This window comes from Cryptomeria japonica, chromosome 6, assembly GCF_030272615.1.
Source record: "Cryptomeria japonica chromosome 6, Sugi_1.0, whole genome shotgun sequence".
NCBI lineage: Eukaryota > Viridiplantae > Streptophyta > Pinopsida > Cupressales > Cupressaceae > Cryptomeria > Cryptomeria japonica.
The window spans coordinates 561,684,064-561,708,877 of record NC_081410.1 but is presented as its reverse complement, the minus strand read 5'-3'; the positions used below and the strand labels follow the sequence as shown (position 1 = coordinate 561,708,877).

General features: G+C 37.1%; 1 protein-coding gene across 1 annotated transcript in view; it reads left to right on the top strand.

Moving 5' to 3' along the window:
* LOC131068041 (indole-3-glycerol phosphate synthase, chloroplastic) overlaps positions 1-24,061 on the top strand; it is a 123,570-nt gene extending 99,509 nt beyond the window's left edge. The window contains exons 7-10 of the mRNA XM_058003247.2: positions 12,586-12,664; positions 22,349-22,431; positions 23,228-23,296; positions 23,469-24,061. Coding sequence (XP_057859230.2) covers positions 12,586-12,664; positions 22,349-22,431; positions 23,228-23,296; positions 23,469-23,561 — 324 coding nt within the window. The 3' untranslated portion in view covers positions 23,562-24,061. The remainder of the gene's footprint in view (positions 1-12,585; positions 12,665-22,348; positions 22,432-23,227; positions 23,297-23,468) is intronic.
* The last annotated feature ends 753 nt before the right edge of the window (positions 24,062-24,814 follow it).

Here is a 24,814-nt window from a genome sequence, read left to right as displayed (position 1 = left end):
ACTGATGGTCCAAGAGACATTGTCATAAGTCGGAAGAGACCTCTTTGGGCTAGGAAAACTACGTAGGAGGCAGAAAAGTTTGCAGCTCCTAGAGGCACATTCAGAGAAAGCGAAAGACCTCATAAGTTTTCAAGCTATGTTGCATCAATGAGTGCTATCATTGAATCTAAATCTTCTAGTGTTGAGGAAGCTTCAAGTCAGCATGTATGGAGAGATGCTATGGATGAAGAATATCAATCTATTATCAAGAATGATGTCTAGGACATTGTTCCGAGACTTGAAGGAAAATCAGTTGTGTCTTCCAAATGGCTTTTCAAGATCAAGCATGCAGCTGATGGAAGTATTGAAAAGTACAAAACAAGATATGTGGCTAGAGGATTCTCTCAGAAAGAGGGAATAGATTATGAGGAGACATTAAAGGTAATTGATGGCGAGGCTCTTATATTGGCTCTTTATGTTGATGATTTATTTATTACTGGAGAAGATCATCTCATTGACAAATGTAAGGAGTTAGCTTCTGAGTTTGAAATGAAGGACCTAGATCTTATGCATTACTTTCTAGGATTGGAGTTATGGCAAAGACCCAATGAGATTATTCTAAGTCAAGGGAAATATACCATAGATATCTTGAAGAGATTTGGAATGATGGATTGCAAGTCCATGTATACACCTATGGAGACAAATTTGAAGAAGTTGAGTGAGTCTACAACTAGTTCAGATTTGGTTGTACAAACAATTGATTGGTTCATTGATGTATCTAGTCAATACTAGACTTGATATTTGCTATGCAGTGAGTGCTCTCAGTCAGTTTTTGTGTGAACCAAGACATATTTATCTAGTTGCAGCAAAACATATATTGAGGTACTTGCGTGGCACTGTAGGATATGGGTTGAGATATACTTCCAATGCAGATTTGAATCTACAAGGTTACACTGATTTTGATTGGGCCGGTAGTGTAACTAACAGAAAGAGCACATCTGGTTGTTGCTTCAGTTTTGGGGTCTGCTATGATTTCTTGGTGTAGTAGGAAGCAGTCTTCAATGGCATTGAGCACTGCAGAGGCAGAGTATATTGTAGCATGTGTGGTAGCTTAAGAAGCAGTGTGGCTTCGAAAGCTCCTTATAGGATTGTTTGGATAATTGATAGAGCCTACTGTCATCCACTGTGACAATCAAGGTTGTGTGAAGCTTTTTGTCAATCCTGTGTTTCATGACAGAACGAAACATGTGGAGATCAAATACCACTACGTTCGAGATATGGTTCTAAGGAAAGCCATTCAGCTAAGGTACATTAGCACTGATGATCAGACAATTGATATTCTCACCAAGCCACTTGCCAAAGTGAAGTTTGTGCATTTTCGAGATAAACTTGGAATTGTAGAGAATGAAGCCCTTGCTGAGAGGGAGTCTCAACATCAATGATTTCTTGAGATGCACTTTAATGCATCCTTCTCTGTGAGAGAGAAGTTTGAGGTGCAAGCCCTTGTTAATGCATTCTTCTTTGTGAGAGAGAAGTTTGAGGTGCAAGCCCTTGTTAATGCATTCTTCTTCGTGAAAGAGAAATTTGAGGTGAAAGCTCTTGTTCCACCCTCTGGGAGTAGCCATGGTGGATGTCATGTTGAGAGACTCCATGACAACATCACTTGTGTTTGTTCACCCTTTGGGAGTAGCCATGGTGAATGTCATGATGAGATGACGACATCACGTTGAGTGATTCCGTGATGGGCACTTGTGTACATATTCATTTTCATACATGGGAGTAGCCATAATGAATGTCATCACGTTGAGTGCCTCAAACTTACTGACCTGAATCTCTTGGAAGAGCAGAATCGGTGAGACACTTGAGATGTCTTGGCGACCGACAGTTTAGCGCTAAAGGATTGGAGTGATTGGATTGGTGAGACTTGTACTCTCTCTTGCCGATGGCGACTTTCGGTGTGACCTGGACTGTCGGTGTGAGTTTTCTAACTCACATCGATGCTAGAAGTCTGGTCGTGAAGTTCTGTCGGGGAGACTCTTGCCGATCTGGGGAGTCGGTGTGACATTGCTCTTCGGTAAGACCTGAGAATGTTGGCCCTATAGTTTAAGTCCTGCAGATGGATTTGTTCTTGTTGAACATCGGTGTGACTCTTGCCGATGAGTTCATTTGGACTGCTATTGACTTGTTGGTCTTTTGGGTGACTTGTGACTTCGATGAGACATTTGCCAATGGTTGTTCTCTTGCCGATAATACTGACAGTGAGTTTGGTATGACTCTTGTCGATGCTCGTGGTTTCAGTGTTTCTTAAAGGACGTCGGGGAGACTTGGGCTATCGGTTTGAGATCTCAAATGCTTGCCGATGAACTTGAAGGAGGACCATGGTTGAACGAGCGCTGACTTGGCTGGACTGCTGATGTGTACGATAAAAGTTGGAGGACTGTGCTGAGTTGGTAGTTACTGTTCATGACAAAATGATGAACAGGGGTGATCGGTAGACTGTATGGACGTGGAATACGGTTTGTCCGTGATGAACTCTGTTCCACCCTTTGGGAGTAGCCATGGTGGATGTCATTCCATGACACAGATATCAAGAAGGATTCCTCCCTAGCTAAGAGGGAGTGTTGACGATTGTAGCGGCGAGAGTCTCCTTGGCCGACTATGCAATTAGCCGTTGGCTTTGCATATTTGTTTAAGCCGACCCTAAAATCCCGACTTTGCAAAAGTCTGCCACCCTTGTGTAAAGTCGCCTTGTTTCAGAGGAGGCTGACCCTTGGTGAAAGGGGTGTCTTCGATTGGATATAAATAAGGATTGGATCTCTTCCCATAAGCAATCGAAGGACATCAAGCACAGATCGCATAACGTCAACAACAGTTCGCATACCTAGAGAAGATCGTGGACTCTCAAGATCAAATCGAGTTATCTATCTTGCTTCAAGGAGTGAAGCGATTCGTATTGGTCCTTGCATTTGACCATTGCAAAAGCATCTTGCTGTTCCTATTTGATAATTATAATAGAGATACTTGTTGCTGGGTTTTTCTCCCTCATGTTGGAGGGTTTTCCCAGGGTACATGTTGTGCAAAGTTGATTAAATTGTCTTACATCTGCTTACCCTAAAATCTGATCATAAAATTAACATTTCTCATGACTAAATGCTTCTTCGTTGGCTTTTAGAATGCTTCATCAATTCTCTCTGCAACATTTATCATTATAGATTGGTTTTTCTGTTTTCATCAATGGATCATTCCCTTTTTGCTACCATTCAAACCATAACATCTTTAGTAATTTCTTGTTTCAATCCATTTACAATAGTATTGTCCATTAGGTAAAACTTTTGGGAGTAGTTGATTCAGCTTATGCTACATTGATATTTGTTCATATTTTGTGTAATGTCCCCATTCTGATATAGAATTTAATAATAAATAATAATAATAAAATAAAAAATAAAAAAAATAAAATAAAAATATAAAAGAATATAACTAAATATAATTAAAATTTAATTAAGTTAATGAAGGGTCAAAAGACATGGAAGGAAAAGTTGTGACTCCCCCAAACATGAGATATAAAAGGGAGAAGAGAACCTCATTTGAGGGGGGATAATTTGGAAATCAGAAGTGCAGATCTGATTTAAATAGTAGTCAGACCCAATTGTGAAAGGTTGTGTCCCTTTCAAAGGGCAGGAATAATGAAGGGTTGCACTCTTTCAAAGGGTGCTAATGGTGAAAGGGTGTGTCTCTTGCCAAAGGGCATACATGATGAAGAGGTGTGACCCCTCCCTCACATTGAGAGATATAAGGAAAGGCATGGATATGATTCCTATCCCATAGCAGATCAAACAGCAGCAGAACTTCTCATATTCACAGCAGTTAGTGATTACTATAAGCAGATTGCAAGATCTCGAAAAGGAGAAATATCTGAGAAGAAGATCAGATGGAGTAAAGAAAGAAAAAAGGAAAGACTTCAGGCAGTAACCTGGTCACACAAACCTGTTATGAATTTCCTATGCTGCAATCATGTCTATAATAAACTTATGCACATTGGCAAATGCAATATATCACTGCTTTCACAAGTATTTCTGCGCATGATGAATATTAGCAAATTCTGAGGAATCCTTGTTGATAATATATTGAATTCATATATGTAGAATAGTACTGTGAATCTGTTCTAGAAAGTTTCTTAGTATGATCAAAGGAGAGGAATTACAGTGAGGAAAACAGTGCTATCTTGTAGGCATGCCACCTCATGGTTTAAGACCGGGGAGTCCCATGAGGCCAAGGCGGTACAAAGGTGCTGCCCTTGGGCCTACGAAGAATAGACTTCCTGGTCACCTTATTGAAATAAACTTCATACCTTCTACCATGTTAAATATGTAAACCATGGGTTTGGTCAGGTATGACAAGTGGAGGAAAACAGTGATAGGATGCCTCACTAGGTAAGCCACCTCATTGATGGCATGGTCCACATGAGGTCAAGGGGGTTAAGCTGCCCTTGAGCCTAGGGTAGAGGGTTTCTTGGGCACCAAACTTGGTCATCCTATCCTATTCCTATTCTATGACTAAATTCCTTTAGAATGAACTCATGCTTAATTCAATTAAGTTTTTAGGGTTTGTTATGATCATTTATATTATAATTTTATGTAACCCTAATCTGTCTGCAGGTCTTCATTCAGGATACCAGGTATCTCCTTATCTCACTATACTTTGTTTAAGGCATAATTTTAGTATTCATTTGTAGGGCCACTACATCCTAGCAGATTCTTCTATGATTTGTATGCTTTCAAAATTGCAATTCTTAATACAGTCTGAGATACATCTATTTGCAGCTAAACAAGATTATAGAACAGAATGTTATCCTATATATAATATGAATTATAGTACATCTGAATTACTGTTAAATAAATTACTGTCTGTACTTTAGAAGGAGCTTCTGAATCGTTGTAAATTCAGTCTTATTTAAACACTGCAATATAAGTTATCTTTTAGAGTTAATAATAAATTAGTAATTACCCTCTTAAATTTAAATTAAATTGTTATTCTATGGCTTAAATTAGGGAGATTCCAAGAGGGGACATTACATTTTGTCACTCCTCTTCCAAAGTCACTTTAGGAGAACATATATGCTTTCCCATGATTTCTCTCAATATTTGGAACGCATTTTACATCCATGACTAAATTGTAGAAGGGCATACAAGCATATCCCATTGAGGCTTTGACTAGCATTTCCTCCATTGGATGAAATCAATTTATGAATGCTTAACAGATAGTCCATGACTCCATTGTTTCAAAAGAAATATGGTGCTCCAAGGACCATGATATCTTGATCAAAATCACTAACAAATATTGTGACAAAGTTCCTCGTAGATGTGGTTAGATATTGTACTCTGCATGTGTCTCGCAATTTTTCGTAGCTCATACACGGATATCATGTACAATTGGTTGAATATCCAAGAATCTCCAAATTGATTCTCTTGTGAGGAGCTTATGGATATTATCTTCTAATTTATCCATATGGATATCTCTATAATATAGATCCCTTCCATGGCCTTAAAGGAAGATCTTGTTTTTTACATTTGTATATAGTATATACAATCTATTTCCTTCTCAACTATCTCTTTATAGCTTCTGTCTACTTCTAAGTGAAATTTGAGTGCCTTCAGCTTTAATAATTCCATGCTGAGGATTTTGACTTTTGGAGGGCCATTTCATCTTCCTCCCTTCTTGTATGTAGCTCACTTTAAAGCCTCTATGTTTCCATGGTGTTCTATTACAAAAACTTTTAATATGGCCAGTGTGTGATATTTCATGTGGGATAGAACACTTGGAACAGTTTTTTACTTTGGATCTTCTTCCAAATACACAAATTCTATGGTTCAATTTCTAGTCTTACTATTTCTTCTAGTTGACCTTGAACTCTAATACTTGTTGATGTGTTTTTCATGCACATACGAACACAGAATAAAATACCAAGGTATCTTATCCTCTCTTGAACAAAGTTATCCGAATGCTGAAGATTTGCCTAAGGATCAATCGAAATAACTCCAAGGTTCTTATATGTAGGGTCTCTACGTGTGGATAAGCTCTGTTGGTCTGATGTGATTATGCTGGAATCACAAGGGGATTTACATTCAAATGCCTGAGCGTTTGATTAGCTGGAACTTGAATCCTATCTACTGGCTGGAAAATAAAGAAACATCAAAAGATACAGGGCTCAAAAAGTCTACTCTAAGACCTAGAATGCGAGAAGATGGATGAATGACTAGGTGGAGTCCTACTGGGCTGGGTCTCACCATCAAGCTGAACAATTCAACACCAACTCAATGCGATCTTCTAAGGGATGCTTTGAATATGTTCAAATCGTACACCATCAGACACTGATCAACATTCAAGATAATGCATGAACAATAGACTTGTGACGACTCGAGATTGAGCTCATTCTATGCCAGTTGACCACACAGGGCGCACTTACAGTCAGCAAGAGGCTAGTGGTTTGGACTAGGCAGATTCCATGCGAGTGCATTCGTTAACTTCCTTCGTTCAATCTAATTAACCATCATCTAAATGAAGATTCAACAAGAGACCATGCATATTGCAAAGAAACAACACCCTTCACCATAACTTCAATGAAAATGGAGTTCATTTACAATCAAGGCAACAATTTCTTGCCTTCTCTTCCTAATCTACTCTAATTGCTATTCTATTTACTATTCTAGCTACTAATTCTTAGCTATTAACTGATCTCTAACTATTAACCTTTACAAATGAAGAGTCAGAGCCTTTTATAATCCTCTCAATACAATTCAATGGCTCAGATCAATTTAATGTCAATGGCCAAGATTTTACAATGAAAAACCTAATTAGGGTTTGTTACAAGAAACTCTCCTTAGCCAATGAAAAAATTACATTCCATGAATGTGGACCAATAGATGTCAGGGGTAGGTGCCTCGAAGTTTGTGCCATCATTGGTGAGTCAGGTACATTAAATCTGGACATGTTGAGGTGGAGCTATCTAACTGGAGGAATAGCGACTGCGATGCCACCTTGTTTGATACTTGCTCATATCTCTTTTGATACTCAATTTGTTGATGCTGAGAAGCTAACTTTGATTAACTCTTCTGAAACTATCTGCCTCTTCAACGTTCCTTTGTACTGACCTCGGTTGATCGTCCTTTGTCCTTGATGTACTTGATGAATGATGTACCTCCTTGACTCCCATGTGTTTGATGAAGCCTCCTTGATGGTCAAGTCAATCCTCCTCTGGTAGCTCATATTGCCTTGAAATGTTTATACGATCTTTCTACTTGACATCCTGTGATTTCTCCATGTAGTAGAATGAGGTCCTTGAGGAAAGCCTGGTCTATTACGTGCAACTCTTTGAACACTTGAGGTCTTCCAACTTTGAAGCACTTTGAGTCCTCCATGCATTTGAGGCGTCCTTAATGATGATGGAGCTGGAATAGTTTGCCCTTGTCCTGCCCTGATCTTTCTCCATCCTAATCTTATTAATCTGCAAAACAAACAAAGGATGATTAAGTATACATGATATATTTGTTCTAACATGATATTTCTCACCTTAAATCATCAACAAGAAGGCTTTAGAATGAAATTCGCTCAGGATCCTCTCCAGGGACAGGCCCTATAGTGAAATTCGCTATGGACCCTCTGGAAGGGTCAGGAACGAAATTGGTAATCTCACTTAATTCCCTATTCATAACTCATTCTTCTAGGCATTAAACTTCATAATTGTGCTCCCTCTAGGTATAAACAAGCCATTTGCTCTCAAAAATTGCTTAGGACAGGGTTATTCAAGTGCTAAGGCAAGGTACAAGGTCCATTGAAGAATTTCGCTCTGGACCCTTTGGAAGGGTCAGGAGCGAAAATTACATTTCCAGGCTTAATTCCTATTCAAGTTGCCTAAGACTTGTCCATTTCTCCTTTATCTTGTCATATTCAAGCCAACTTGCTATCAAAGTGGTGAGGAAAAAAGGTTTTCTAAGAATTTCGCTCTTGGCCTTGGCCAAGGACAGGACCTATAAGGAATTTCGCTCTAGACCCTTTGGAAGGGTTAGGAGCGAATTTTGTCTTTTCAGGCTTAAATCTTAAATTTTCATGTCCAAGCTTATCCAAGGCGCTCCAAAGGTGAACTCAAGCTTATTTCCCCCCAATCCATGCCTTAAAGTGAAAGTTTGGTCTAGAATAGGAGTTAGAAGGGAGTTAAGGAAGATTACCCTTTGGAAGGGTCAGGAGCGAAATTTGCAAAAATGTTCAAATTTTAAACCCTTTTTCAAATTTCAAAGTCTAGGCTTGGTCATAGGCATTTCAAAGGGCCAAAATAGGCCAATTTTACATCAATCAGTGCCTAGAACCTCATCATTCATCAATTGGACCAATCTCAAGCCCTCAAAGATGATATTCACTCACAAAGCTTCATTGACTTTCTCAAACTCAAACAAGACATCACCTAGCAACAAGAGCAAAGCCTGACCTAGAAAAGGCTTTTACAGAGACTGTGACCTAGACCACTTACTGACCCACTTCAACTTAAGCAGAGCTTGCTATCCTAATGATCTCTCTGGCAACTTTCACTGCAAAGACTAATAGCCAAGACCAGGAAATCAAGCAAACTAAACTAACCCTAGCAAACAAAAAGTAGGGGTCCCCATTTGCAATGGGGCGATGTGTGAATACGTCACAACAATACTCAACTCAATAGATGCGTTCACCGATCTTTTGGTATTAACCTAAACTCCTACAGACAAGGGCATGAACCAAATGACTTTCGTCCACATGGTCCCTTGGAACCCCTACCAACCATCTCTTAATTTTCATGAGATGATATTCAAATTGAAACATTGACACTTTGATAATTGAGCATGTTAAAGCTTTTGTTCTTTCAATTTAACCTAAGTAAAAAGATTTTATATTCTTATATATGAACATGTCATTATAGGGTTTCACAATATACAAACATGTTGTCTTTATACCAAATTTACACTAATCATGGAAGTTCTTAGCGTGTTGAATACTTTTTATACTTGGATTGCATCAATAAATGAATAAGAAAAATTAAGACTTGCAACTATTGTTTAATGATGTTAAAAAAATAGAATTTAAAAATTAGTTTTTTTTTTCAAGTTGAACTATTTAAGTATTCTTTTACTATCTTGTCTTGACCTATTTGAGATAGTGTTGGGTCTGTAGGATTTAATACTGTTTCAAAGTGCATGCTAAAACATGTGAGATAGACATGCTTTCCATCACTTGTATCTTGATGTCAACTACTTCGATTTATCAAGCTATTAGGGATAAGAGCATGAGAGAGTGTGTAATAGAAATATGTATTGTTGTCAATCATGAGAGGTTCCACATCCTAGACAGCTTGTTGGAGACATGATGCCAGCATTTACCCAAATTTTCCAACTCCCATGGAGAAGCAATTGAGGGCCTCATTGACGTTGCCACCCAACTTAGGCCATATCTTTTGTTCAAGTTTGTGAGTAACTTATTGAGGCATCTATGCAGCTTCTTTGCATCATATCAACCACTTCTTTTGTATTGTGATTTGTAGCATATTGGCCTCTTTCCATCTTCAAAGGACCTCAATTGTGTCATTGATAGTCATCAATTACATTTTTTATTACATTTGTTGGCACAATGTCATTCATTATATTTGACGAGGGCATATCAAGTGATATTGTCTCACAATTGTGTCTGTCTCTCTTAGACATAGTTGCATATGTTGATTGGACATTCACTTGCAAGTAGTTTCTCTTCTACATAATCTAACTTGGTGGTGATTTCAGCCATATTTTTTTTTCATACTCCATGTACTTGTACCTCTTGCAGATTTTCCATCTTGGTCATGTTAGTCTGGAACTTTTGCTAAATTTCCATGTTACACAAAGTCCTCTTATGAATTTGACCATATTGTTCACATCATCATCAAATATATCACATGATTGAGGCTATGAACTTGCTTACAAATTTAGGGGATGCATTTTCAACACCATCACTTTCTTCTTTGGGCTTTCAAAACATCTAAGTATAAATATCGAATTCAATATGGCGACAAGTTTCAACTACTTTGTTTAGCTTCTCACACAATGGTTATGAATGGATTGATAGGTGGGAGACGTAGCCTCTTGTTTATACACCTTCCAACATGTTATAATATGTTAGGTTCACGTATCAAGGGCACATTCTCCAATATAAGTCAACCAAAGGTATACACAATGAAGGTAACTCAAATGGCCCGACAAGATGGGTTTTACACTTCAATAGAGAATTTTGCCATAGAATTCATAATTGAAGCCTTACAAGGGATATTGTCAGAGGAGTCATCGAAGTAAAGCATCTTAGATGTCATAGGAAGCCACAAAACTTAAAAGTAATGAAGAGTTATAAGTATATACTATGTACTGTCCCATAAGCAAAATTGCAAACAAAGCAAACCTGTAAAAGGCCTCATGCCTTAAGGTAGAAGTTTCTTGAGGTCGTTGATGTGTCGGAGGTCTTGGAATGGTAGTGTGTGAACAGTTTGTAGAAGACTGTTTGTGATCAAGTGCAGAACTCATGCTGCTCTTGGTTAGGGCCCAAGTTACTACCCACACTTCAGAGGAAATATATTTTCTTTCCTTTGTAATGTATCTTTCATCTTTAGTTATATTACAACTACAATTTTCGGTTTTCTTTCTAGCAACCTATTTCATTTTTTCAGAAGTTTTAGTTTTTTTGCCAGCTCAGTGACAGCAAATCTCAGACATAACATCAGTTCAAATTTTATAGCATTATAATCTCAGATTACTGTGGTTGTTTCAGCTTTCTTTTTTAATACCTTAAGTCTTCTATCGTAAAGTTTCAAATCTCTATTTCAGAAACATAATTATACACATCTGAGCTGTTAGGTTTTTAGCATATTGGTAGATTTCTGATTGAGAACATAACATGATGCTTTCAACTGTTTGGTGAGACCCAATTATTGTTTCGCATTTTCTGTGAGCAACAGTTCTTTTGGAGACTCTATGAGCTCCAGTTCCATCATAGACAAGGACTTAGGGAAGCCCTCCGTATCTTAGTGGGGCTTGTTGTGCAAGCTCACCAGAGATTGACCCAAGAATTCAACCTTGTGAGCAGCCCTTGTTCTCCAGTCGATTTGGTCCATTAGGCTTTGTTCTGTGCAACATTAATAGAATGAAAGTGGATTAATTGCACAAATTTTTTGTCATGGATGTGATTCATTTGTCTGTCATACATTTTTTGAATGCTCAATGAGGTATGTGACCACAAAAAATATGTGATATTTTCTGAACATGTGCTCCACAAGTTAAGAAAGTATTTTTTATTCTGTGCAGTTTATTATTTGGTAAGGCATGTATATTGTTGTACAATAGGGGAAGCCTGCATCTTTTCTAGGCACAATTTTGGTTTTTTGTTTATCTACACTATCAACTTTTGATATCTTTGTAAACTTGTACGGAACTTTTCAATGGTAAACTTTTTTTCCAAAAAACATTTGTGATGTTTTCTAAACTATTGTTCCACAAATTACTTAAATACTGTTATTTTCTGTGCATGTTTTGTATTTCTTCAGGCATGTATGTTGTACAATAGGGTAAACCTGCGTCTTTAGAGGGCATAATTTGATGTTCTGTTTATTGATAATTTGATACAATATCTTTGCAAATCTTGCATGGAAGCTTTTCAACGGTGAACTCCTATTCCACAAAAAATATGTGGAGTTTTCTAAACCATTGTTCCACAAATTACTTCAATTATTGTTATTTTCTGTGCAGTTTTTAATTTCTTCAGCAGTGTATGTTGTTGTACAACATGGTAATGCCTGCATATCTTCAGAAGGCACATTTTTTATTTTCTTTTATTGACCCAACTAACTTCTGATATCTTTGTAAAATTTGTATGGAAGCTTTTCAGTGGTGGAATCATGGTTAAACATGTGTACCAGTGCATATCTTGTAAATTAATGCTGTCCAGTGCCCCACTTGATTTTACAGTAAAAAATGCTTATTGTTCTGGAGTTTCTGAGTATGAAATGTGAAATAAGTTTGAAAAGGTGTACTATGTCTTTGTCTGCAGATAACAGCCTTCTTTAAAAATAATAGTAGGAAATGAAAATTATTGAGTTTTGGTCTTTTTATTTAGTTACTATATTTTTTTTTTATATATGACTAGCTGGAAGCTAGATGATTTCCAAAAAACCAAGCTTGTAGAACCTTCATAAGTCTCGCATTTTTACACTTTTTTCTTCTCAATTCTAAGCTGGTTTCCTGAGTTTTCTGAAGTCAGGTGATTCCTACTACCAGGGTCATCACTATGTTATCTACAATGTTACATTTTATTGGCAGCACATATAACAGGCATTGGAAGAGTTCTGGAGCAAACAAAAATGAAAGATGTAATCTTCCATTTTAGTGTATGCATAATACATATTGAAAATATTAGGATACATAGTTTCATCTGTGACAGTGAGGTTAAACTGAGTTGATGTTTATGAATCCAGGTCAATGAACATAGAGATCTGTCCTTTATTTAGTTTTCTACTAGTCAATTTATAAAGTATGAGAACATCTAAGTGATACACAATTTGTTTTGTAGGTTCATAGCACAGAGGAACTTGATCGTATATTGGGTATCAAGGGAGTAAAGCTTATTGGAATTAATAATCGGGATCTTGGTCAGTTCCTCTTTTTACAAGATGCATTGTACAGGATATATGCCATGGTGACTTGCTTTTTGGTGCTGATCCTTGCACATCTTAAGAGTTTTATTTGCATTTAACAAATTTTATACAGTGTTAGTGATTTGGTGATTTACAATTTCACCCCAAATAACTTTGTGACTAAGTTAAATCCAGCAATTGTGATTTTAAAGTTTCGGCAATCAAAGTTTCGGGAAAGCATTTTGGTAATTCTCATATCAAATATTGCCCAAGTATGTAATATTGTAGAATAAACCAAGTTGCAGGATATGCCTAAGTAAAATCCTTGGTATGCGTACTATTGTATCAGATACAACCCGGATACCATGTCCAATTATACCGAAAATACCATCTATTTTTACCATGCCAGATATGTGCAAATATGGCATGCTAGTCATATTTGTGCCATAGCTCAAAAATTCTAACCCTAAAATGTTAAAACTGATGTTGCGGAGGCGTTTGTAGAGATCTTAATGGCAGATCAAAGAGATTTCCACGGTGAAATAGAGGCACTTTCCTTCTCTTGAGCTCCCTATGCAAGCGATTAATCACATATTTTGGAGAATCTCTACATTCATTCTTTCATGTGTAAAGTAGATATCCATAGCATCAGGGCTGGAAATAAGGTTGGTTGCAGCGAAAGGGTTTAAATGAAAGGCGATAGCTCTGAATGGATACACAACTTTCTCAATCGTCACTACTTTGGCATCTATCCATTTTATACTATTGCTCCCTGAATGTATTTTTAATCTTTTCGAAGGCTAGGCTATATAATTTTATTAATTCTGCTTGATTTTTTAGGTTTTTAGGTTTTATGTTTTAAATACTATATTTATTATATTATTTTTTTGGCTAAATATATCTTTGTTTTATAGTAAATGTGGCGCTATGGGGCCACACCCAATATATTGATATAATAAAAATTTATAGTTGTCTCACCTGAGAGGGAGGCCTTGTATACATTAATTTTGATCTATTAACTTGTTGTGACCATTTCACACATCGCCCCATTAGAATGGGGACCCCTTCTTTTTGCTTTTGTTTTTGCTTTCTTTCTGCTTGTTCTTCTCTCTGTTTTTAGGGTTTTGAGTGAGTGAGTGGTATGTCTGGGTTAGGGCTAAACCTTAGGGGTTCTTTTTTGGCATCATTCAGGATAAGTCCAGTCAAATTTTGGAAAATGTCAAGTGTCTCCCTGAAGAATTGTGATTGAATATTGAGATAAACCTTTCAGGGGAATCAAATTGGTTAGGTCAGGGGAGTCAAGTAGGTCTCGGGTTAGGTCCTGATTGAAAGAAGGGTTTTTTAGAGTCAAGTCCAGTTTGTTTCCAAGTCTGAGTCAGTGAAGCATGGTTAGTGAAGAAAGTGAGTCTAGTGGGCCAAGTTAAATAGGTGAAGAAATAGATCAAGAGCCTGATAATGTCAAATTCGCTCCTGACCCTTGCTGAGGGTCCAGGGCGAAATTCCTTGTAGACTGGATTTGCTTCACAATTTTGACTAAGTGTTAGCATTTTTGAAGGAGAAATTGTGTGTTCTTGCCTGGGGAAGTTTTGATCAATTTTTGGAAACTAAGATGATGCCTGAAACAGAGAATTTGCTCCTGACCCTGGCTGAGGGTCCAGGGCGAACTTTATCCTAAGCACAATTTCTTGTTTTTGATGGACTTGCTAACTGGTTCCTGGCCTTGAAAATGACCTGACTTTGCCTAGTGAAGTGGTTTGAGACTCAAATTTTGAACAGTTTAGCCTAAAATGAGAAAATCGCTCCTGACCCTTGCTGAGGGTCCAGGGCGAAAAATGTTGTTTAAGCATATTTGTCACCGACTTTTCTAAATTGTTTTGTGTAGGGTCTCTCGGAAGGATGATTGGACGTCACTTAAGGCAATTGAAGTTTTGAAGACAAGAAAAGTGATGAATTTTGGAGACTAAGGGCCAAATCGCTCCTGACCCTTGTTGAGGGTCCAGGGCGAAATCTTGATTTCCCTCATTTTGCAGTGGAAAAGAGACCAAGTTTTGAACATGAATGGAAAATGAATGACTTTCTCCACCCGCCTGAAAAGGTTTTAACTTGAAATGATGAAGGATCTTGTTGAAATCATCAAAATCGCTCCTGACCCTTGCTGAGGGTCCAGGGCGAAAAATCTTATGGAGGTCATTTCTAGCCTTGTTTGGTCGATTTGAGATGTCAAAGGCATGGTGGAGGATGAAATGAGCATGATAAAGTATCCAGACTTGATTGAAGATGATGAGATGAAGGAGTTTTGCCCAGGAAAGGTAAAATCGCTCCCGACCCTTGCTGAGGGTCCAGAGCGAAATTCTTTGCAAGCATATTTTTTTGACTTTTCTTGGACATGAAAACCTATTCATAGCATGAAACAAGATGACATCTTCCTTAGCAAAGAGGTTTTAAGATGAAAAGTGAAGCGTTTTGGTCACAACTGCAAAAATCGCTCCTGACCCTCTCTGAAGGCCCAGAGCGAAATTTTCAAAAGCACATTTTTCTTGCAAAGTCAAAAGGATTTTTATGATTGGAATGGATGAAAGGAGGCATGCTTTACCCATTGAATATAACTTGGATGATCAGCAAAGAAGCAATCAAGCCAAAATTTGAAAATCGCTCTTGACCCTTGCTGAGGGTCTAGGGCGAAAAACCTAATATTGGACCTTTTCCTCCAAGTTTGAGCGAAGCAAAGCCTAGGCACGAGCTTGAAATGATGTTTTAATAGCCTCGAAGTGAAAAGAGATTGTTGAGAGTCAGGATTTTGAAGGCAATTATAAAAATCGCTCCTGACCCTTGCTGAAGGCCCAGGGCGAATTTCCAAGATTCTCTCCTTTATTTGAAGAATTAAGGCAAAATCTTGCTTGGATAGGAAGAGGACATGATGTTTTATGCCTTAGAGGCGATTTGAAGTCTAAAAAATGAAGAAATATGCCTAAAACCAAAAAGTCGCTCCTGACCCTTGTTGAGGGTCCAGGGCGAAAATCACAAAAACTACATATTTCCTTCAAAATGGTGCTAAGGCGAGGTTAGGCTAAGGTAGAAGAGACCTTCAAAAACATGATGAACGATGGTTTGCCTCAAAAGATTGATGATTCTAAGCTGAGAATGAAAAATCGCTCTTGACCCTTGTTGAGGGTCCAGGGCGAAAATTTTGAAAACTCTCATTTTACCTTGCAACAACAAAGCAAAATTGGATGGAGTGGATAAAGGAAGGACATTGCCTAGTGGTGAATAAAGTTTGAATGAAAAATGATGGAGAATTAAGCCCAATTTGCAAAAATCGCTCCTGACCCTTGGAGAGGGTCCAGGGCGAAAATCTTGGAAGGGAGATTTTCTTGCTTAGTTTGGAGGTATTAACATGGTCTAGCTTGGTGAGAAAGTGTTTTGATAAGGAAATGAAGATTTTTAGTCCAAAATTGAAAAATCGCTCCTGACCCTTGCTGAGGGTCCAGGGCGAAATTTCCTCTAAGGACATTATTTCCTTCAAAATTGTTGATGAATTAACTTGGTAGTGCAAGGAAATGGATCTTAGAAGTGACATTGAGGGTTCAACAATCAAGCTAAGGTGGATTACAACTTAAGATAAAAAAATTGCTCCTGACCCTTGGAGAGGGTCCAGGGTGAAATCTACATTTCCACCTATTTTCCTCACGCAAAATGGCAAAATTTGAAGTGCAATGCCTTAACTGGATATGAATTTATCCTCCAGAAGATTTTTGGAGTCAAGATGCGAAGTATTCAAGGCTAAAATTGGAAAATCGCTCCTGACCCTTGGAGAGGGTCCAGGGCGAAATCATCATGGAATTTCATTAAGCCTTGTTTTAAAAATTGATATTCTCCAATTTGCATTAGATCACCAAAATTGCTAAATTTGAGGCATTTTGAAAATTAAAATTAAATTTGCATTAATTTAAAGGCATTTGCATTTAATAAATTGATTTTAAGCCTTGAAAAAATCGAAATTTTATCTTAGAGGCATTTAAAATTAATTTTTTGAATTAAAAATAAGCGCTCAAGGCATTATTTTGCCTTTATTTTGCAAGTCGGCCACCCTTTTTGGAGATTTTATTTATTTTTTCACCTTTTTTTTACAAGTCGGCCTAGGGTAAGCAAGGGGTGAGCGCTCTATATAATGGGGATGCTTTGTTCAAGTTTAATCATCCATTCAATCATTCCTAAGTGCGAAATTGGAAGAGCAAATTGGAGGAGCGAAATATAGTTGGATTGGAGCGAATTTCAACAAATATAGCTGGATTGGAGCGAATTTCTTCTAAGTGTTGAAGGCTAAGGAGGGTGGAGTTTATTCCTTTTGAAGCTAGAGGAGGCACAATTCATCCAAGAGAGGGCTTTGATCTAAACTTTGCCTAGCGAAATCCATTTTTTGCATCGTTTCTTAGAGTTTAGCACTCAAGAGGAGGTATGGCGAAATTATCTTAACATTCTTGTTCAAGACTTGATTTTTGGACACTTTTTTATTAGAAAAATCTAAGTGATTGATTAATTAATTAGTTAATGATAACTCTATGATTTATCATGAACTTTCCTAATTAAAATCTTAAATCTTCCTTTTGAGTCTTAATTTCTACACTTCAAGATATAATGCTTAAAAACTAATTTTGAAATGTTGTGTAGGTGTCAAGATGGCGACTCCAAAGGTGGGAGCATCTACTAGTCGCTCGACTCTCATCAAGGAAGATCAGAAGAATGACGAATTGGAGACCAGGATCGTGTCCAAATGGAGTAATATCGGAGACACCAACTTAGGAAACTTCAATGTGAAGAAGTTTCGAGAGGTCCCCTACATTGGCAAGCCATCACCTGTTGCGAAGAAGATAATTGAAAGTGGCATCATCAAGGCGGCAGGTTTCCCTCCAGCAGTCAAGTGTCATGAGCTGATGTTCAAGTGTGCCTGCCACTATGACTCACAATCAAGGTCAATCGTATCCAAGGAAGGGAATACTGTAGCTTACCTTTCAGAGGAAGCTATAAGTGAAGCTCTTCATCTTCCAGAGCATAAAGATATGATTTACAAAAGCTTAGAAGGAGCCAAGTCAATGTATGAGGATGATCCCGACGCCTGTCTGAATCTTATCAATAAGAATTGGTTGCTCAAAAGTCGACCTCGCCTGAACAAGATTCCCAACACACCGCATAGGATCGACTTCCAGGAGGAGTATAGAGATTTGATAACTTTGCTCAATCGAGTTACAAGGGCTCCTCAAGCCTTCTACTTCGAAAAGTGGATGTTCTTCTTCATTCAAGTGATAGTCGAAGGAAAAGGAATGCTTCATTGGGCCAAAATTATTAGCAATAGTCTGGATGTGCAGTTAAGAAGGCTAAGACCTACCAAATCATTCCACATGAGCTCATATGTTATATATGCCTTGATCAAGAGTTTCGAATATGCAGGGCTACCTCACAGAGGAGTGATCGGAAGAGGACCCGGAGAAGTGAGAGTTTGTGACTCTTATGTTCATCTGCATCATCCACCTGGAAGTGACTACAAGTTAGTCAATGATACCTTCACGATGAACATCTCTAGGATATTGCAAGGTGGGATTCACAATCGACTATCTTTGGATGCACAAGAACTAGTGAAGAAGTATGGTGCATGGTTCATCCAGTTTCAAAAGTTTACATACATCAGAGTTCATGGGTGTCCTTCACCTCCCTACATGCTGCTGAGGTATATGACAGACAGGATAGTGCTACTTGAGGTAACCAGACAATTGGCGGCTTATGCAAAGGTATCCAGACACAAGCATGGAAATGGAATTCCCGTGCCCATCATATTGGGGAATTCAGTTGAGGTATGTCCTAACACTCAAGCCTCGGAAGATGCAGAGAAGGAATTATCCTTATATTCATTCACATTCTTTGCCTCGTGAGAGAATTTTGATCCTCATGGTTATATGGAGGAGACAGTTGGTAGGAAGTACAGACATGAGTTTCAGGTAGAGGACTTTTGGATGAATCTCTCATGTGATTTAGAAGTTAGAAGAAAGATGCATTCTAGGCTACCTTTGGATTTCATTAGGAAATGCAAAGTTTATAGAGTAGCTGATCAGGCCCAAGACAATGGCAGGTACCTCCAGTCGTCCTATGACAAAGAAGATAAAAGAGTGAAGATAGATTGGAACGAGCCTGAGATTTTAGACTTGAGAGCTTTGATGGCTCCTGTTTTATCATGTACTTGCAGATGGGTGGATGTACAACATCAGAAGTTGAGAGAGCAGAACGTACCAATGACTTTTACTTTGGAAGCAAGGCCAGAGGAAGGAGAAGCAAGCGTGAGTGAAAACACTTCTCATCCTAGAGGCGCGAAGAGGAAAGAAAGACCTGAGAAGAAGGAATCTTCCAAGAAGAAGCAAGAGGCCAATCGAGATCACCCATCAAGCACATCTTCTTGACATGAAAAGAAGGCAAGCCAAGGGGAAGGCCAAGAGAAGATGGTACTTGAAGTTGATGAATCTATGGAATCTATGGTACAAAATGACAAGCCAGAGAAGGGATAGACGCCTCAACATTCATCAAGTCAATCTCCCCAAGTTGATGCTAATGAGCTACATGAAGAGAAGAATGATGATGAAGCGACATCTCCTCTCCGAGAAGATGAACCATTGCCTAAAGAGATACAAGTGAGAGAAACAAGATCTGCCATCCCGGATTGGTTAAAAGAGAGACTGACAAGAGTGATTGTGGTTGAAGGGGAAGAAGATGTATTTGATTTAGAAAGCCTTATAGGAAATTCTCAAGAGGTAATGGAAAAGAGGAAGGCCACAAAGATGTCCAAGGTGATAAGAGATGAGACAAGATCCAGGAAATTGCAAATAGCTACACCAGTAGTGGACAAGTATGAAGGTGAAATTCTTGCAGATGAGTATGACTTAGAAACATTTGAGCTTGGTCCACTCACTATTGAACAGGCAATGGAAGAGGCAACCGATTCGTTTGAAGCACTTAAGGACAAACTTAAGGAAGAAATGGAAAATAATAGGAAGCTTGAGAGAGAGGTCGGTGCTTGGAGAGGCTATTTTAGTCATCTCAATCAGCCCTTGAGACGTCAGGATCCAGCAGTATCTCCTTTACAAGCGCTTCCTCTTGAGTCAGTTGGCGAAGCAGAAAGGGTCAAGAGCTTGGTTCAACTTATGAGCTCTTGGATTGATAAATCCCACACGGTAGCCGTTGAATTTGCAACAAGAATGATGAAGACAATTCATCGAGCTATCCAGGTCCTTGAGATTATCCATAATCTATTGATAACTGTAGTCACTTTCACTCACACTAGAGATGTTATCATTCCTGTCCTGCAAGTAATAAGGCAAACACCAAGACGGATCCTGGCACAAGAAAAGATAATGGATGGAGGAACTCATAACCTCCTATAGTGGTCAGCTCTGCTCCAGATGAAAGAGATTCTTTTTGAGGACATCAACACAAATGCAGTCAAGTTGAAGGTATCATCCATCCAATTCAGGATAAAGTGTTTGAGGTATTGTGTACCATTCTTGGCAGGCGGATCGAGATTGAGACAGATGTGGACATCCAAGAGTTGGAGGATAGAGTCAAGGTCATCTTTTGCAAAGAGGAGAATGTCATCACAGATGAGCAACGAGACTTGATGTTCACTACCATGCTCTTGATTGAGAAGATCAAAGAACTTGAACCTGGATGGGAAACGGCTCTTCTCACGGCTTTTGATCAAGTCATTCATTTGGAGGAACGAATGAAGAATCTTCCTGAGATTCCTATTGCTGAGATTGAAGGAATTGTGTCCAGATTCGATTGATATGCTAAGAAAGAGCATAGGAAAGGGAACAAAGTTCCAGAAGAAAGGTTGTTATAGGATGATGTGGCATCTTAATTCTCATTGGTCTATGTTTCCTCGACTTTTGTGCCAATTAAATATTTGGCTATGCATTTAATAATGTTCATCTAAAAGGGGAACTTTTTGTAGCAAACCCTAATTAGGGTTTAGGTGTCAAAATCTCAGCCATTGATCTTCTTTCGATCTGGGTCGTTCATGGTAATTGAGGATGCTATATATACCCTCACTCATTTTCATTTTGTCATTAGAAGAAGATTAGAAATTAGAGATTAGAAATTAGAAGAGCTTAGAGAGAAGAAAGTTATTGTGTAGTAAGATTGAGTGGTGAAGAAAGAATTTTGAACAATTGTTGTCCATTTGGCTTTGAGATCAATAAAATATTGAAGTTATGGTGTTTTATTGCAATACTTGTGGCTATCTTCATGGTTGTTTATCTTCTTGAATCATTCTCAGTTGAAGTAGTATTTAAGTTTGAAGGACTAAGTGTTGTGCTTGATCTTTGGTGAGATTCATATCCAAACCACTAGCTTCTTACTGATTGTAAGGACGCCTTGTGTGGTCAACTGGAGATATTGAGATTGCTTAAACATTCAATCATTGTTGAAATATTGATATGTATCTTTATGATAGTATCTATATCCTTGATGATTTGAAAATCACTAATCACCTTAGAAGATCGCATCAATTCCAGTAGAGTTGTAATTCCTTGGCAATACTGAAATTGGTAGAATCTTACCAAGTCTAGCCTACATTGAGTCATTCTTAGGATTAGATTAGAATTCATCTCTTGAAACCCCTATCTTTTGATCTTTTTTAAGAATTTGTTAGTATTAGGAAAATCCTGTTCCTGTAGTCGAACGGGAGCAACATGGACCAGCTTTCTCAGAAAGTGCGTAAGACCCCTTGAAGAAACAGCATTTACAACAACCACTGGTGCTTATCCACACGTAGAGATCCTACAACGAAGAACCTTGAAGTCACCCTAATTGATCCTTTTCGCGATATCTTCAGCATTCAGAGGCTTTAATCAAGAGAGGATAAGGTACCATTTGGGTATTTTATTTTGTGTTTGGTTGTGTACAAAATACACGTCAACATAACTGTAGGGGACCTCTTTCCCATTCAACATATTCAAAGCTATTTAATGAACTCAAGTCAACATAGGTGTTGCTTTGGAAGATTCGAACATGGACCTTCAATATGAAAACTTTATTGTCTTGCCATTTAAGCAAAACTCTATTGACAAATATATAATTATGTTTATCAATAATAATTTTATTACATTTGATTAGAAAATAATTAACATTGAAATAGTTTATATAACTATTTTATTTAATAAAGTGAATAATTAGAATACATAAATTTTCTCCTAAAAAATATTGTAATTATTTTTGTAGAAGAAATATTGTTAAAGATGGTAATGTTTAATGAATACAACACTTGAAAATAAGTGTTTTCATAAATTTTAAATGTGTTTAAAAAATGTTCATACCTCCTATTTTTATAATGGTACTTTGATGTTCTACTAAATTTCTGTAATGATATTTAATATTTATATATTTTTATTTTGCTTTTTATCTTAATTTATCTTAATTTAGCTTAATTTAGCTTATTATATATGTATATGGAGTTTTTTACATCAAATTCAGACTCATTTAGCTTTTCTATATGTGAACACAAGTTATAAACTAAATCTTTTTGACTAAGAGCTAAAGAGCGATATATTTATATATATATTTGTGCTATAAGTTGTGGGTTATACGTAACCATTTTTAATAAGAAAATTGCAATTGCTATACCTAAAAGGCTAAAACTAACACTTCTTTTTCTTGCAGAAACTTTTACTGTTGACATACGCAATACAGAGAAGCTTCTTCAAGGTGTCAGAGGTGGAATAATTTGTGATAGAGATATCATTGTAATAATTTATTTGAACTTTTACTTTCGTATTTTCGCCTTGTAATCTAAATATTATAGAGATAGCATCTATCTAGCCTGTAGGGTCATAAATCATTTAATATCTATATGATATGTTCTCCATGATGCTTCTGATTTTTTTGCTTTCAATTGTTCAATTTTAAATGATTCATCATTTGGTATTTTTTCTTATTTAGTAGCATTAAATTTCATTTTAGCAGATTTTCAAGTGTTTTTTTTTTAAATTGTTTGCTTGAGTTATATTAAGGATGAAATGTGATCGAAATTTTATGCAAAAATTACTTGTTTTCTCGGAAAAATTTGAAAATCCATTACTTTCCTATCCTTTATGGGAAAAAATCCTACTTTCCTAGGATTTTCTTTTCCTTCGTGGGGGTTAAAATTAGACAGTGCATCGAGGGAACCAATTACATTTTGACCATGTCTGATATTAATCTTTCAGAGTGAGGTTATTTAATAGGAAGGGGAACTCAAATAGTCTTTTAGTCTCTCCGAATTAATATACCTGGCAAGTTTCAAACAGCTTGACATAGTATATCTCCTCAAAAGGATATTCCTGGTCATATATTAAATTTCTTTCTGAACGGGGTGAACATTTTGTAAACCTTATTTACATCCTATGCATGGGTTTTTTCCGACTGCCGTAGCCTCTTTGTTTACAGGTTATAAAAGTTACATTATTCAAATGTTAGCTTTGATCAATAAAACAGACGTAATTCTAACTATGCTTTCTGATAACTTGATTTTGAATTTGCTAACTTTTCTTTTCATTTCAGGTTGTTGGAGAATCAGGACTGTTTACTCCTGAAGATGTTGCTTTTGTGCAAAGAGCAGGAGTAGGAGCAGTAAGTGTGTGGAGCATTTGACATTTTGTTAACTGTCTTCTTTCCATTCTTCATGAGGAGTCTTTTAATATGCACGCAGCAAGTGGAAACTTTGACCCACATAGATAAGAGGTAACATTGTAAGTTTCTCCATTAACTAGAGAGTTCTCTTTGGCATATCCACTCTTTGTAGGTACTGGTTGGTGAATCCATTGTCAAGCAGAATGATCCAGCAGCAGGCATTGCTGGGCTATTTGGGAAGGATATTTCAAGGAAACCTGAATGAAGACAACCACAGCCTGAGTCATCAAAATGTGGGAATTTTGAGAGTACAAGAGATGATGCTTTTGACAACATTGAAATCATTCAGTTGTTATGAAAGCGATCATCTAATCTTGGAGCTTATCATTGCTTTTCCATCCAGCACACCGTTGGGGAATGAATTATGGTGATCACATAAAGAAGAGTTTATCGTTGCAAATATGTTTGTATGATAACTATGGTTTTTGGCGAGAAGGAACCTCTCTGGTCTTATGCTAGAAAGGAGAGAAGTACTCGTACAAAATTACAAAGACCTCTTTGGTAAGACCATCTTTTAAATTACTGAAAGCCTTTAGTTTACTAGGGGTTAATAAATGGTAAGACAATCTTTTAAAGTACCGAAAGCCTTTAGCTGTTGCTTTGAGACCCCATAGGGCCTCATCTTGTTCTCTAAAAACATTCAAACATTATCTTGACAAAAAAAAAAAAAAATAAATTAAGAAAAACTATGAGATTTAATTAAAAGAGGCCTGTAAAAATTTATTCAATCATAAAAAGAAATACAAAGTAAGGAGGGCCAAACGTTCAAAGTAAGGAGGGCCAAACGTCCAACAGAAAACTATGAGATAATTATTATTATAGTGTTGAAATTATTTTAAATTTGTTTTATAGTTGATGATAAAGATAAATGAGATAAATGAATTATTAGATTGAATTTTATATTATGTATTTTTAGACATTTTAAAGAGATTTTATGTAAAGGAGAATACAATGATATTAATTCTTAGTCAAAATGGCTAAATATTTTATTAGGACTCGGATTCAATTTTTTATAGTAAAAAAATATTGGTTAATGAGATTATAGTATTTCATGAGATTAAATTACTTTAATGTTTTCTTTTGTGGGTAACATTTGCAAATGAAATGTATGGAGAAAAGCGGCTTTAGAAAAGATTGTGTACTCATATTCAACAATTCACATCAAACTTAAAATAGAAAACAAAATTACAGATCTTGTTTGGAAATGAATATGTAGACGTTTGGTAATGAAGAATATTATCAATACTCAAGTTTTTGAGGTATTGTTAGAGGGTTACTTCAAAAGTCAGATATATCAATTGAAAAGCACACAAAAAATATTGAGAAGAGGGGAGGGGGGCTGAATCAGTATTTTAACAATTTAGAATTTGAAACCACAAAGATAAACATCAGAGAATAAGCATGAACACTTGAACACAAAATTTCATGAGGAAAACCCTTTTGGGTAAATAACCATGG